Source organism: Terrapene carolina, unplaced genomic scaffold, assembly GCF_002925995.2.
Source record: "Terrapene carolina triunguis isolate 2854851 unplaced genomic scaffold, T_m_triunguis-2.0 Scaffold68, whole genome shotgun sequence".
Taxonomy (NCBI): Eukaryota; Metazoa; Chordata; order Testudines; family Emydidae; genus Terrapene; species Terrapene triunguis.
In genome coordinates, this window is record NW_020664419.1 from 33182661 (window position 1) to 33198734 (window position 16074).

Consider the following 16074-nt stretch of genomic DNA (forward strand, 5'->3'; position numbering starts at 1 on the left):
CACAGATTTAGAAAATTCACATTAGAAAACTTGGAATTGTCATGCAATGCTTCTGTCAGAAAATAAACCAACCTGAGAGCTCGGTTCTTCTACAACAGCATCCATAATTGAGACTGTTTGGCACTGCTTATGCGGAATAATGTCTAATTTCCTCCTGTACTTCCCATCAGGAAGTTTTTCAAGCATCTCCTAAAAATCAAAATAGCAAAACCAAAAAGCTTTTAATGTATCAAATGTTAAAATGCTACAAATGATATTTCTTATAAAATTGTAAAAGATACCTCAATGTGTTTTTGATCTTCTAATAGAAAGTTGAGACGGGCTGTTTCCAGTTTGTGCCGCTGGATTTTCCATAAAGCTCTTTGCTCCCTACGGGCTGCATCATCAGAAAGTTTGCTATAATGGTCAATTAATTCTTGCCTGAAGGATAGTAAAGATACTATATTACACACACTCCACCTGCATATTTTTCATCTTGCACTCTGTATATTGAGACCATATGCTGGTGTAGAAGAGCAAGAAAATGATAGATCTCTAGACTATATATTTTTAAAATTAAAAACCAGAGGTTTCATCCACAGTACAGAATCCAATTGAGAAAATGTAATGAAAATAGGATGGTATTTTTTGTCAATAAGTTTTTATAGAACCATGTTATTAGGACACTAATTTTTCATAACAAATGTGCTTAAATGTATAATAGAAAACAAAGACAAATTACCATTAGCTGTATATATTGATGAGTAATGTCAAAGCTTGTAATAGCTATAATTACTATGCAGAACTTACATCAATTATAATTAAGTCTACGTTTTAGTCACAGGTATTTTTAGTAAAAGTCATGGACAGGTCACAGGCAGTAAACAAAAATTCACAGCCCGTGACCTGTCCATGACTTGTACTATATACCCCTGACTAAAACTTGGGCAGCCCAGGATCCCCGCTGGTGCTGGGGGGACGGGATGCGCAGGTGGTAGCGTGCGGCACAGAACTCCTGCTGGTGCTGGGGCGGGGGGGTTGGAGGGCCTGGAAGGCTCCCTACCTGGCTCTGCACAGCTCCCCGGAAGCATCCAGCATGTCCCTGCAGCTCCTAGGGGGAGGGAAGGCCAGGGGGGCTCCGTGCACTGCCCCACCATGAGCTCCGGCTCTGCAGCTCCCATTGGCCAGGAACTGCAGCCACTGAGAACTATGGAGGCGGTGCCTGAAAGCTGGCCCCTCTGCTTAGGAGCTGAAGGGACATGCCAGCTGCTTCCGAGGAGCCCTTGTCCTCTTCCCCCGAGGTAAGCGCTGCCCTCTCCCCCAACCCCCTGACCAAGCCCTGAGCCCCCTCCCACACCCAAACTGCTGCTGCTGCTGGCCCAGGGGCTGCCCGAGTGTTCGGGCAACCTCTGAGCCAGCCGCACCAGCTGCTGCAAAAGTCACAGAGGTCATGGAAAGTCATGGAATCCATGACTTCAGTGACCTCTGTGACAGACATGCAGTCTTAATTATAACCAATTTTAACACTGAAAAAAGTGTTCCTTTCCTGCTCATTACTGTTTAAGTCTACCTGATAAATAAAAACAATTAAAAATAGAACACCACACCCATGGCACTGTCCTCATCAATTTAATTTTTAATCACATAAATATATTGTATTTGTCCTTTTGATGGTTAATGGGAGCAGTAATGACTCCTGGCTACGGTATGTCCTGGAGTGATCATCTAATCTGACCTCCTATATATCACAGTCCCTTAAACCAATTACCCTGTATTGAGCCCTGTACCTTGTGTTTGGCTAACACATATCTTCCACAAAGGCATCCAGTTTTGAGCAGAAGATATCAAGAAACGGAGAATCCACCACCTCCAGCTGGAGATTTTGAAGGTACATGTTGAAGCCCAAGGCTCTACCCCTGCTAATGACTAACTACCAAGAAATACCTGACCTGCATGGGAGTCCCAATTATATATCAAACTAAAAGGAACTCAGATATACATTTCACCTTACGTACTCAGACACCATCAATGTGTGCCCTTAGATTAAAATGCAGCCCTTAATCTCTGACAGCTATTCAAAACATAATCCAAATAGCATTCACCAATGTATAAACTGTGGCTCTGACCATGCAATCAGACCCACTTGGGTGGACCTTAGGCCCAAGTAGAGCCCCACTGAAGTAAGATCGGGGTCCATGTAGACTCAGAGGAAAGTATTGTAACCCACATTTAACATTAGCAGTAAAACAAAACAAAAAAGTCTATGTTAATTCCCATGTACTGTTTTTAAATCTGCTCTGACATCCGATTCTTTTGCTGCGGGGGCAGCTTTTGATCACAAATTTTGTTGTTGAAGTTTTTCTAAAGCCAAGATTATGACAAAAACCAATCTGGATGTCATTGGTGTAGACTGTCTGTTCTCTAGAGCATTGCTAGGATTCCAAAATGAAGAGCAATATTTTAATTGGTTTTTAAAGCCAGACCTTACGGGAAAATGTGATCTGAAACCGTTGGAAGACTAACCACAAATACTGTTTCTTAATACATTACCTTGCCTTTTTTTCCAGTTCCTCTTCTAAGGCTTTCAGTCTTTTCTCTCTCTCCCTGAGCTCTCGGGCATAGCTGAAATCATCATCAATCTCTTCCTGTTTCATTGTAAGTCGACGCTACATAAACATTCAGAACTCTTAAAAAAATCACTTTCAACACCAACCCAGTCAGATAGATGTACACATTTTAAAGAGCTTTTTAAACTGTATATCATTAGGTGTTTGAGTGATTTCAGAATGTGCAGTAGACCCCTTATTTTATAAACTAATTGGGGATTGAGGAGGTCATAAAATTGAACATTTCAAAATTACAATAGGTACAGTGCATAAACTGCAGTATGGTCCACTGCATTACTGTCTTCTTCTCTTTCAAACCACTGCAAGGTGATTTCCAATGCACTGAAAACATCAGAATGTGAAGGGTTGTTGCCTTTTTCTTCATAGACATCACTATTACGTGATTTTTCCCTCCCTTCAGAAAAAATGGTTTGTATAATTGGTCGTTCCTAAGATTAGATTTCATAATAATTGATGTTTCACTGTAAAACTGGAATTTCTCTTTGTTTTTCTTTAGCAAATAATGTAATTCTCAATGCAATCAAACCACAGAAATACCTCTTGATCTTTTGCAAACTGTTCTTTTAATTTCTGAAACTGTTCCCGTTTCCTTGCATCCAAAGTCATTCTTTCTGATATTTGTTGATCTGTATTTAAATTTAAAATAGTTACTTTACAACATACTGAAAAAACAAAGAAAAAATTCACTAGATGAAAACACCACTGGAACTTACCATTAATGGCTTTTAGTACTTTACTTGCTGTTTCTCGAGCATGAACAATCAACTCCTGTTTCGCAATCTCCATGCGCAAATCCTAGGAGATAAATATATATAGTTTTATTATGCTTTTCAAACATGAAGAGATAGCATTGCAATTTAAAGTATACACTTTCATACACATAGCAATAATGTCCTAAGGTAGCTGGCTTCCAGGATTTATAGCCACTTAATAAATGGGACACTTAATTCAGCAAATCACTGAATGTAAAATCTAAGGTTATACTAAGATTTATTAACACAATGATCTGTTCACAGTAATGAAGTTCTACTAAAACAATTAGCCATGCAAATGATTAAAAGACTGGCAAATGGAACAATCTGATTAGTTAATAAACAAGTTCGACTCTGATAGTGTACTAGTTGAGTCTTGATTACCTTTCCCTAATAGATTAAAGCAGATGCAACAAACTCCTGGTGAAACATCCTCCAAAACTATTTCCAAAAATCATGAAAATGTCAACAATAATGACATGCCAGTTAAACAAAATGAAGAAAGTAATTATGTTAGTCTTTTTTTCCCCCTGAGATAGCAATACTAAGCAAGCAGACCACCACAGAAAGACTATAGTCATGAATGTCAGTATTTTACATATACAATAAAATTAGAAATCTGAGCTCTCTTTAAACATGCTAATGATATAAAATTCATTCTTCTTTATTACTCATTTACCTTTTCTTCCTTGCTAATAGAACTGTAACGGGCAATTCTTTCCATTCGACCCACATATACTGCACAGTCTCTCTCAATCTCTTTCAGCTCCTCAAGGGAAAAAATAACAGAAATCCGAGGAACAGGGATATCTGACCAGCATATGTAATGCTACAAATAGGAAATATTATACAATTAAATAGTGGGGAAAAAAGTCTGTGAATTTTAAATGACTAATCAGGCTTTATGATTGCATATGCATATATTAACTGTTTGAGATACTTCCTATGAGGAGTCTTGTTCTGAGCCATTCTGCAGATGTGTAAATATCTATTTTTAATCATATTACATTCTTGAATAGCTTATGGCATTACGTGTCCAATAATGGCCACTGCTTGCCTTTAGGTACAATACGTACATCCAGATATTAAAATGGAACTGATATAACAGGATCATGTTTCTATACCCTGTGACCGAGACCTGCAAGGTATATAAAAACAAGATCTTAGAAATCAGATGAAAAGATCAAAGTGTAAATTAAAGGGAACTTTAAATTTATTATTTCAATCTTTCTTCCTACGACAAACAGATCTGTTTTGCAAAAAATGTATACAGTGGAACTATTACAGTGTGTCTGAATAAGGGTGCAGCAAAAAAAAAAAACAAAAAAAAAAAGAAGAAAAAAGGAAAAAAAAAAAAAAAAAAAAAAAAAAGCCAAAATAATGGGGGGAGAAGGTATGATCTCCAGATTGGCTAAACTCAGCTCTTTAGGGAGAGGAGGCCCTCTGCTTTGGTCAGTGTTGTCTGGGTGTTGGAGAACAATAGCTTGGAGGCCTAAAACATTCAGGGTTTACACAAAGGAAAATATGAAACCTAAAGTTGTATAAAGGGTACTTTAAACTTGCTTCTGCACATTCATAGTTTGTCAATTTGCTATCAACATCTGGGTTACACTGGAATACTGAGGTCACGAATACTTGAAGGTAAACAGCTAAATAACATTCTTCAACATCCATCCTTGACAGGGCCACTTATCAATAAAAGCATAAATTTATTTGCCACAGAGCTAGTCAACATATGCTAAGAATTTGTTTTTGTAGCGCAATGTGAAAGAACCAAGCAAGTACTTGCCCTAGGACAACACAATTTCAATAAGTTTATGGTTTTCCCACAAATGTATACATCATTGGCAATATGCTTCAGAAACACAGGGACACAATCTTCTACTTCTTTTGAAATCAAAATATATCCATGGGTCCAGTAATGTTTATCTATAGATCAAAGACAAGAAAGATCAAAGTATATTGTATTTAATAAAGATAACAAGAATGCAAATTGAAAAAACTACAAGTTCTACATATATGTACTGTACCTCTGAAGCTAAGATAATCCTCATTTACTTGAATCATGAATTCGCCATAAACATCCCGGAATACACCACTGTACACCCAATCATAGATAAACCTAAAAAATGAAGATTATTATACAACAGAGTTAAGTCCCTCTTTCCTTTTTAAAATTATTTATTTTGAACCAATACACACAACAGATGATTTTCTTTGACATATATATCTCAATCTGTATGTATGCACATGTGTGTGTGCATGCACACCCCGCAAATATTAAATCAGCAGCAGATTTGTCAAAGTCATGACAAAAAGGTAAATCTTTAAGTCATGTGGAGGATAAATATAAAAGTTAAGCATGATCACATCTATAGTTAACTCCCCAAAAATATAAAACCTCATTTTGCCACAACAAACATCTTTTTTAGAGAATCTTAACTGCAAACATTCAGTTTAAAATCATTCTAATTCAAGTAACAATCTTTTTTTACTGATCTGGACACATATAAAAACCTTTGCACTGTCATAATGATAGAATACATTTTATGGGGAAGGGGGTAGGAAGAAAGAATTTTAATTAGATGCAACTTGTTTAGAAGGAGAAGAGAGGCTATAGAACTCTAGGACACAAATTCAGACAATTTTTCCTTTGAGGTAGAGCAGCTTTTGATATATCTGGAGAAATGTGAACTATTATTTTGGGAGAAAATATTCCTTTTTTTCATATATTTATGATAACACTCCCAGTATGTACAGAGGAAACAAAATTATCCTAAGTTACAGATATTGAAACTCAGGGTCCCACAGCAGCATCAGCCCAGTCCTTCTTTTCTACTGGTTACTGTACAGGTCTAATGCCTAGGAACAGACTGGTACTGTAAACAGAAAAATGTATCCATAGCAACCGCAATTCAACTTTAACCTAATTAAAAATAAGACCTTTTGTGTATTAATATCCTTATATTTTTAAGATTTATAACAGCAACAACAACTTCCAGGTTGTACATTTCCTGGAAGTTAATGAATTAATGACTGGGTTAACATCCTCAAGACAGCCATTAGCTGGCAGGAAATGACCTCTATGGCAACCATTATTGCTTAAACAATTGATGTTCTCATAGAGACTTGTTACAAACACATTTATGCCTCAATCCTGCAAATGTTTATGCATGTACTTATAACTTTACTGTCCTAATCCTGCAATAAACACAATGAAGATCCAGTAGTCTGCCAATGTATAAGTTGCAGAACTGAAGCCATAATTAAGTATTTCAACAGCTGAGAAGGTCTGAGGCCCAAAATTTGACTGGGAACTGAACATACGGAAAGGGTGGCAGTGGGAGGAGTCTTCAGTTCAAAATATCTTGATGGGTTTGTTTTGTCCTGTTTAATTTTATTATACTTACCACATTATTATTGATTATTTTTAAATTACTATTGTAGTTCCTAAAAATGTCTAATATTTTATACACTCCTTAGCATCTCTATAGAAGTAGATAAGTAATTTCCAAAGTTGTGTGGCTATTGATTACATCCAAGGGACTCTATTAAAGATAACATCTGCTTACTCAACAGCTATGCTTATGTTAGTGATATAAAAGGTGTTTTTACCACTTTTGAACTGCTATTAACACTGAAGAGTCAACAAAGGTATATGAGAATGAGGTGGGATCTCTCCTGGTTTTGGGTGTAACTAAATGTCTGCAGGATCTTTATTACTGGTGGTGATGATGTACGAGAAGGAAAGAAAACGAACCCTGGTTGAGTCTCAGATCCCTGAGTGAATTTGCTGGGTTGGCTGTTAGGAAAAAAATATCCTTTTATTTGTTTAAAAAAAATAAAAATAAAGTTTTGATACGGAAGTCACTGGGAAGCAAATATAGAACCACACAATGCCATTTTTGCAGTCACTTTTCAGAGCCGAACCACACCTTAAATCATTAAAAATAATTCACATCCACTCTGAAAATCTTCAAGCTATCTGCCCTATATAAACTAAACCAGCCTAGTTATCCACTTTTTCAGAGTGGTGATTACATTAAAAATGCCCAAATGGAAAATCAGTAGGTTATTATTACAGAGCCACTGCTAAGCACAATTATAAAACAAATAGTCTGCAACCCACCTGGTATATGGTTCACAGCTGGTTTTTAACAATGACAGAAGAACTGGGTAATGTTCATTACTACAGTTATTGAGAGCCTCTTTGTACAGGTATGAAAGCAATCTTACTCCCTGAAAAGAAATGATAAACAACTAAATTTCAAAAGTGTCAAATCCATTGTACTATTAGTAAAAAAAAAGATTAATAATATACACATCTTTACATCTATTTATTAGACAGAGACAATTTGGTCATGGCTCAGTCTGGATAAAACTGAAATGATATTGGTGGGATGGGTCAATAACAACCAGAGGAAATGGTAGAGGTGACATATGCCCCTTCAACTGACAAAGCTTTATTGGAATCTTCAGGATTCTTTCTGGATCCTGGATTGCTTTTGGATACCCAGATAGCAACTGTAGCCATGAGTACTTTTCTCATCTTTACTTGAACACGAGATTGTAATCTTACCTACTAGATGTACACTTTACCACCATTGCCCCTGCATTTACCACCTCTATATACTGAATTTCTGTAATACTCTACATAACTCTTTACCATAGAAACTTCAATAGTGTAAACAGCCCACGTACATAGCAGAGTTTCAAGCACAGAGCATATTACACCAGTGCTCGATAGACTGCACTACACTCCAACCAGTTTCCAGGGACAATTCAAGGGGTTGATTTTGAACTCTAATAAAAGGCTTTAATTTGGGTCCTGAGTATCTTAGGGTCCATGTTTTTTGAGCTTTCCCTCATCCATTGAAATCACAAGGGTAAAGTCCCAATATTTAAATATTTGGGGCTGGCATGGCATTCTCATTGGAAAGCCACAGACGCTGAAGTTCACATTTCCTCTTTGGCCTCACTGAGCCTGTAAGTTCACCTTCAGGTCTTATCTATTCACTGAAACTTTTCAGAGCGGCAAAGCTAAATAGGAAGGATTGTAGCAGGCTGTCTTCTGTTGAGCATTGCTTTTAATGCTTCGATTATTTTGTTAATACAATGGAAAAATATTTAAAATTGTATATGTTATATTATAAAAGTGTTTTTATTGTATACCCACTTACAGAACAGTGACGGACATCCAACATTAATTTAACAATTTATAATCAGTATATGAATTCTCTCTCTCATTTAATGCAACACTTATGTGGCATTTTCAAAAGCATTCAGCACTGATCTAATAGTGTTCTTTGCTAAAACTCCCATTGACTTCATTGGGAGCAGAGGCCAACACTGAGCATTTAAAAAACCTGCTCAATTGTATTTGAAGCTGATATACTGATATTAACACTAAAACAATAGGTTTCCAAAAAAGATCAATAATCACCGTAGGAAATGAAGCACCAGCACCTCTGCTGATCCCCAATACAGTTGTTCCTATGCCACAGAGCTCAGCTAAATACCTAAACAAAAAAATTACATTTATGTAGCATCTTTCAAACAGAAGTATCCCAGGGCATTTACAGTGATCAATGAAATGTGCCACACTTGGGTGGCATGAGGCTATCATTCTGCAGCATCAAACTAGAACAGGTGTAGGGAGGGGAGGTGGAGAACATTTCTCCAATTCAAGCTATAGAAAATATTTAGATAACCAGACTGTGACTCAAGTTGGAATTTGGCCAGGACTCTAGGTCTATTTATACTAAAGTTATCTAGTTTATCAGCCCTTGTATATCCTTACTCACTTCACCTCCTTGTGCCACAATTTCCCCATCTGTAAAACGTGGGGATATATAATAAGAGCTTATCTGTAAAGTGCTTTGAGATCTACTGATGAAAAAGACTCTATAAGAGCTACGTAGTATTATTACTACCACCAGCCGCTGGAATTTAAAGAATTTTTTCTGTGAAAATATTAGGAAATGAACACCAAAGATTGAATAGGAAGGCTTCTCTAGTAGTGTATTTTCAGTGTTCATAAAGAAGGGACTGGATTTCATTTTTTCAGTCCTACAATGCTTTAATATTATAATATTACCTTAACTGTCGTCCTAATTTTCTGAAGAGAAAACTGATTGTTAGAAGGCTTAAAGTGGGAGGTGTTGACAAAACACATGCTCGATAATACTGAAGGTACTTCCTCAATCCACTTGTGAATGCCTAATAGAAGAAAAAACATTGACAACACCCTGCTGTTAAAACTGTTAGTGCTCAGTTTACGTTCACACTGATTACAGTACATCAACATGAAAACACATTTACTGCATTCTAATTTGGGTACGTTACCTTAAAAAAAAAAGAAGTCCAGTTTCAATGGTAAGACAAGAACAGATGTGTATTTGAAAGATAATAGGATTTTTTCCTTTTCATGCATATGGACAACACCTATTAACATTAATGTGAATTACACTGAGTATTTAAAAAGAGAATGTATCAAAATCAGGTCATTTTTATTTTCATCGTTGTAATAGGGTATTACAAACAAAGAAGATTTCCTTTGACCTTCTGGGTAAAAAATAATACTTATTTGACAGCAACAAAATTAATTACACCTCACCATGCACAGATTCAGTGCATTGCTTAATCCAAGTCACATTTGGAGAACTAAAATCTACACGGAAGCAGTAAGCAATTTCAAACTGACATGATCTAATAAAAGGTATTAAAGTGGACTGTTTCACTCATTTTATTTCTTTTAGATTGTTAAGTGCATTTACACTTACAAAAAAGAGCTATTATATTTTTAATATATTTACTATACAAATATTTAGCAATACTGCAGAACCTGAGAAACAGTCACCCTTTACTTCCCAATAAAACAGCATGTCAAGATCATTCCTCTACAGGAAGAATAAACACACTATTGAGCAGGCTAGCACCATTCAAGTACATTACCTGAAATACAAGCCCTTTGCTGTACAAGGAGTCTAAGACTGGCTGAAGAGAGAAGCGACTCAATCGTGTGTAATATGTTCCATATTCAGCAACTTCTGACAGGAGATTGTTCATGCTCTCAGGTGATGTTCCAGATACATATATCCCCTGCTTTATCACAAATGTCTGAGCAGCCTAGAATGGTGCAGAAAGGGAGACAGTACCAGTTAGTTATTTCAGAACTATATATTCAGTGCTATATAATTACACAACCTCACCCCCAACTGCCTGAAAACAATCCCCCCCCCCCCCCAAAATAACAACAAGCAAAATTAAAAGTTTAAATATTATGGTGACTGGAGTTAAATACCTAAAACAAAAAGATAAAAAGATATAAAAGGTAGCACAATTTTAGAAGGAAAATTAAATCATAATTATTTTAAAGTGTATATAAAAATTCTTGTTACTTAATCTTTTAACCAAACAGTTCTCTATACATTATTTTCATCACTTTAATGCATTCATGGAATCCATTAATTTACTTCCTCACACGTTTTCTTGTGCAGATCTCTGAAGACTTTTTTGGACATTTAAACTGCAGTAAAAGAGTTCTCTGATTATTTTAAGTTGTACTAATAGGAGTCACAAAACTTCAAATGCAAAAAATTTATTTCTCTTGCAAAAATCTCTACCAAAAATCATGAAATCTGATGTGACTGAACATGATCATTCTTAGAAAAGTTTTTCATACCTGATTAAGTGAAAATGTAGCTGATACTACACCAATAAGGACATTCAAAACATCTTTAACCAGTTCAAATTCTTTCATTAGCACAAGCTGTGGAAGCTGGAGAATGGTATTACTAAATAGTTCTAATTCCCCTTCTCGAAGCCTATAAAATTTGTCAAAAGCTTCTCGTCCAGCTTCAGTAAGATATGGTTCCTCTTTTTTACCAGGTGGGCTGTGTCAGAAAAAATACAAAAACAATAAAAGCCAAGAATAAATCAACTGCTTTCCTTTAAAATAAAGACATTTCAGAACTTTACACAGTCATTAAAATGTTTTACCCCAGTGGATTATCTACAATGCAACATTTGCATAAGGAGGCTGTGTGGACAACTGTCAAAAGCATGCAGGAAATGGCATTCTTGAAGAAAGTGATAGATGAGGGATCTCAAACACGCGGCTCGCGGGGCTCTTTCGTGTGGCCCGCCAAGCTCCCCGCGCCCCACCCCTGCTCCCTGCCTACCCGCAGGATTGCCTCCTGTGGCGTTGCGAGCCCCGTGCCACTCTCTGAAGCAGCTGGCAGCACGCCCCTTCGGGCCGGGGGGGGAGGGGGAAGGAGGCAGAGGGCTCCTGCATTGCCTCCTTCCAGGCACCGCCCCCTACAGCTCCCATTGGCTGGGAACAGGGAACCGCGGCCAATGGGAGCTTCCCCCTCCCCGCCCCAGGGGCTGCAGGGACACGGTTCCAGCTGCTTCCTGGAACAGAGCGGCGTGGGGCCGGGGGCCAGGGCAGGCAGGCAGGGAGCCTGCCCTGGCTCCGGTGCGCGCCGCTGCCACCCCGGAGCTGCTCTAGGTAAGCGGCGCCGGGCTGGAGCTTGCACCCTGCACCCCTCCTGCACCCCAACCCCCTGCCCTGAGCCCCCTGCCACATCCCACACCCCAACCCCTTGTCCTGAGCCCCCTGCCACAACCCGCACCCCAACTCCCTGCCCTGAGCCTGTGCTGCATCCCACACCCCTCCTGCACCTCAACTCCCTGCCCTGAGCCACCACCGCACCCTGCACCCTTTCTGCACCCCCTGGGGGCAGCGTTGGGGTGGGGACTTTGGGAAAGGGGTTGGAATGGGGCAGGGAAGGGGTGGGAAGAGGTGGGGCAGGGGCAGGGCCTAATGGGAGGGGTGGAGTGGGGGCGGGGCCAGGGGCAGCGAGGGGGGGTGTCAGTGATACGGCCCTCGGTTCAATGCACTAGTCCTCATGTGGCCCTCATAGTCATTTGAATTTGAGACCCCTGTGATAGATGTATTTGACCCCAAGATCCTGTCTGCACCAGCTCCTGACAGGAAGAGTGAAAAGACCAGGTTGGGTTCCCAAAGAGGAAGGGAAGGAGACTACCACTGCTTACACAAAATTACCTATACAAATTAACTGCTGAAGTTACAAATAATGTTTGTTAAAATAGTAACTGAAGTTCTGCAGCACAAGTGTTAAAAATGCTAGGCAACTGCCAAGAGCCAATTCTGAACTACAACCTAAAAATCTCTCCACTACCAACTCATTCTTAATTACGATAATTTTTACAGCACCAGATGTGTTCTAGAGAATTTACAGAACAAACAGAAAGGCATGTCCCTGCATTAAAGAACCTGAAATCTAAACACAGAACCAAAACATTCAAAATACTGTTCATATATTACACACAGCTTCCAGTAATAACTTAATTATAAAAATAACTATTGCTAAATGGCATTGAAAAGCCACTAGAAAACAATCACACATGACCTGGTCCCACAACACTTAAGCACAAGTTTATTCACAAGTCCGCGTACCTTATATAACAGGGATCGGCAACCTTTGGCCCGCGGCCTGCCAGGGTAAGCACCCTGGCAGGCCGGGCCGGTTTGTTTACCTGCTGCATCCTCAGGTTCGGCCGATCGCGGCTCCCACTGGCCATGGTTCGCCGCTTCAGGCCAATGGGGGCTGTGGGAAGCTGTGGCCAGCACAGCGATTGGCTGAACCTGTGGACGCGGCAGGTAAACAAACTGGCCCGGCCCGCCAGAGTGCTTACCCTGGCGGGCCGCGGGCCAAAGGTTGCCGATCCCTGTTATATAGCAAAGGAACTAGATTTTTCCAATATTCTAGAATGCATCTTTTAATTACGTCTTTCATATCTGTGCACAATTTAGAACTGCAGTTGGAGTGGATACTTTCTTACAAAGATCCTGGGCAAATTTATAAGTGGTTTTAAACAATGGTTCTCAACCTTTTTTCATTTGCAGTCCTCTAAAAAATTTTTCAAATGGAGGTACGAACCCCTTTGGAAATCCTAGACATAGTCTGCAGACCCCCAGGGATCTGCAGACCACAGGTAGAGAACTACTGGGTTAAAACAAAACATATGAGCTAAAACAGCACTTCTCCTCCTCCTCTCTTTCCACTTCCCAGCAACTTTTATAGCCTTCTTTCAAAACTCACGAGGTGTATGTCAGGCTCTTGTGCAGATTGGGCTCACTGTACTCTGCTGATATCAGGTCCACATACTGAGTCTTTGTCTCCTCCTCGGTCATCTTCCATCCACAACAATTGCAAGAGCTCTGCTGCTGATAGAGCTCTCTCGTCTCCACTGATATGCCCATACCAACAGAGCCTTGCCTCCCTCAAGTTGTGCTCAATTGGAGCAACCTGCCTTTAGGCCCCTTACAACCTCATTTCACTTCCTATCATGGAGCGTCCAACCATCTGACCACATCAACATCTTCATTTCCATGGTGGAGAGCATATTTAGAGCCCTGCAAATTTGCAGATATCTGCTTTATATCCACGGATCATTTTTGCAGATTGCGGATTGGATACGGATACAAATTTTGTATCAGCAAAGGGCTCTAAGCATATTGATTTCTTGCGACTGATCAGGTCTCTGTTCCATACATTAAGATGTGTCGAATTACAGTTTTATACAGTCTATCTTAACTTTATTGGCATCGTTTTGTCATAGAGAACTGGGATCTGCTCCTGCCATTTGCACCACACAGCTTTATGCTGGATATCACTCAGGAGGACACCATCATCAGCAACCACTGATCCTAGTATTTAAACTATTTCATTCTTCTAAGCTTTCTGCCTGTGATATCCTTTACGGAGAGTCCTTCTCCCTCAGTTATCATAGCCACGGTCTAACCCATGTTCACTTTAAGTCCAGCCTGCTCAAAACTATGTTGCTACTATTCAAAATTGACTTGCAGGATCTCCCAATCTTCTGCACATATCACTAGGTCATCAGTGAACCGCATTTTCCAAAGCAGTTCTTTGTATACTCTCACTTTCCACATCCATGAGAACTGCAAATAAAAAGAGGATCAATGCTGATCTCTGATGCAGGCCAATGCTTACAGGAAATTCTCTAACATAGCCCCATTTAGTTTTGACTACGGTAGTCACTCCATCATACATATCTTTGATAAGATGGACATACCCTTCTGGCACACCTCTCCATCACAAAATCCACCAAAATAGTTCTCATGGTACATGATCATACACCTTCTATAGATCCATATTGATAGGTAAGTCCAGCTAATGTTTAGTCTATTATACAGTGTAATTAATGAATTTTGTTTCAAGAATTGGCATAATTGCTTTTCACAGGACAAGTGAATATTCTAGATCAATTTCTGGGTTAAGTACTTCCTTATATTCCCTAGCACAAATATTTTAAAAATAATCATTTTTTGAAATTCAACATTCCCTGTCTTTTTCTTGACCCAAATGATCTGAATAATGGAACAAAATAGGCTCTTAACATTTTCCATATAATTCATATTAAAACCTTGTGCAAAAGTTCCATTTGAAGAAAATAGGTTGAAATTAGCTAAATTAAAAATATCAACCATTAATAATGGTTATTGGGTAGTCAAGCCCATGTTAAAGCTCAAGTCATTCTTAAATGCTGCCATTTGACAAAATGACAACCATCAAAACCAATCAACTAAAACTGTTCATTAGGATGCTACTGTTAATTTGCATAATGCCATTTTATTGGTTGAAATGATCAGTAGAGTGAAGGGGATTATATACATGTCAAGAATTCCCATTGATAGATTATTTGTGTCAACTGTTCACAAACAGAAAGAACACTGGACTGGAGTTACCAGATCCTCCATAGCCCTGAAAATGTTGCAGTTTCCCCATCAGAAAAATGAGGACAATATTTATTTAACTTGTGGTTCATGTTTGTTAATTGCTTTGAAGAAGAAAAGGGATCCTAAAAGTTCCAAGTACTTGCATTAACATATGCAAATCCCCTCCCCCCCATAGAACAAGAATAGCTGTTCATAAAATGAGAAGTACTCCCTCTACCTAAAGTGTTATTGATTTCTATTATGGTAGCACCCACTATGTGCTAGTCTCTGTCACACACATATGAAGACACAGTCCATGCCACTAAAATCTCAAAATCTAAATGGCAGCAAGGAAAACTGTCATGCCCCTTGAAAAATGCCATAGAGCGCTACACTGTCATCTGGCAAAAACATAGCTCAGTGGGAACAGAAATAAGCTTCTGAGCCTCAAGATATTGAACTCCATGTTCTAAATCAGATGGTATATTCCTTTGTTTGTTTGTTTGTTCTAATTAAGGTCACTTCCAACTGAAATACATACAAACCATACATAAAGCATGCAATTATTTTGCATCTTAACATCAAACACATACCATCCAATTCTTTCCCAACATCTTCGTTTGCTGGGTCCATAAGTAAGTACGGCATCCCAGAGGTCTATGTCTGGAGTCATGCTGGGTTCCGATTGAGAATCAGGAGTCAGATTGGATGCTGATTGGAATCCCTCGTCATCTGATTGATCTATACTTTGAGGAACCTGTAAATAACCATGAGAGTTCAAACTTTACACATATATGCAACATTCATTGAGGAAAATTATGCTAATCCCATTTAATTGTTGGCCTCAATTTAACAATTAATCAAAGATGTTCATTTTAAGGACTTGGGCTTTATTATTTATACAAACTGAAACTTTGTTATTTGTAACAAAAACAATAAAATCCAC

General features: G+C 38.7%; 1 protein-coding gene across 1 annotated transcript in view; it reads right to left on the reverse strand.

Annotated features, from left to right (window-relative positions):
* The window catches only part of TUBGCP6 (tubulin gamma complex associated protein 6), a 30506-nt gene that overhangs the window by 11102 nt on the left and 3330 nt on the right, over positions 1-16074 (reverse strand). The window contains exons 3-16 of the mRNA XM_026648707.1: positions 15722-15885; positions 11043-11253; positions 10313-10486; positions 9456-9577; positions 8802-8877; positions 7488-7597; positions 5389-5480; positions 5148-5287; positions 4038-4187; positions 3320-3401; positions 3144-3232; positions 2530-2645; positions 282-420; positions 73-189 (exon numbers count right to left, since the gene is read on the reverse strand). Of these exons, the coding sequence (XP_026504492.1) occupies positions 73-189; positions 282-420; positions 2530-2645; positions 3144-3232; positions 3320-3401; positions 4038-4187; positions 5148-5287; positions 5389-5480; positions 7488-7597; positions 8802-8877; positions 9456-9577; positions 10313-10486; positions 11043-11253; positions 15722-15885 (1782 nt within the window). The remainder of the gene's footprint in view (positions 1-72; positions 190-281; positions 421-2529; positions 2646-3143; positions 3233-3319; positions 3402-4037; positions 4188-5147; positions 5288-5388; positions 5481-7487; positions 7598-8801; positions 8878-9455; positions 9578-10312; positions 10487-11042; positions 11254-15721; positions 15886-16074) is intronic.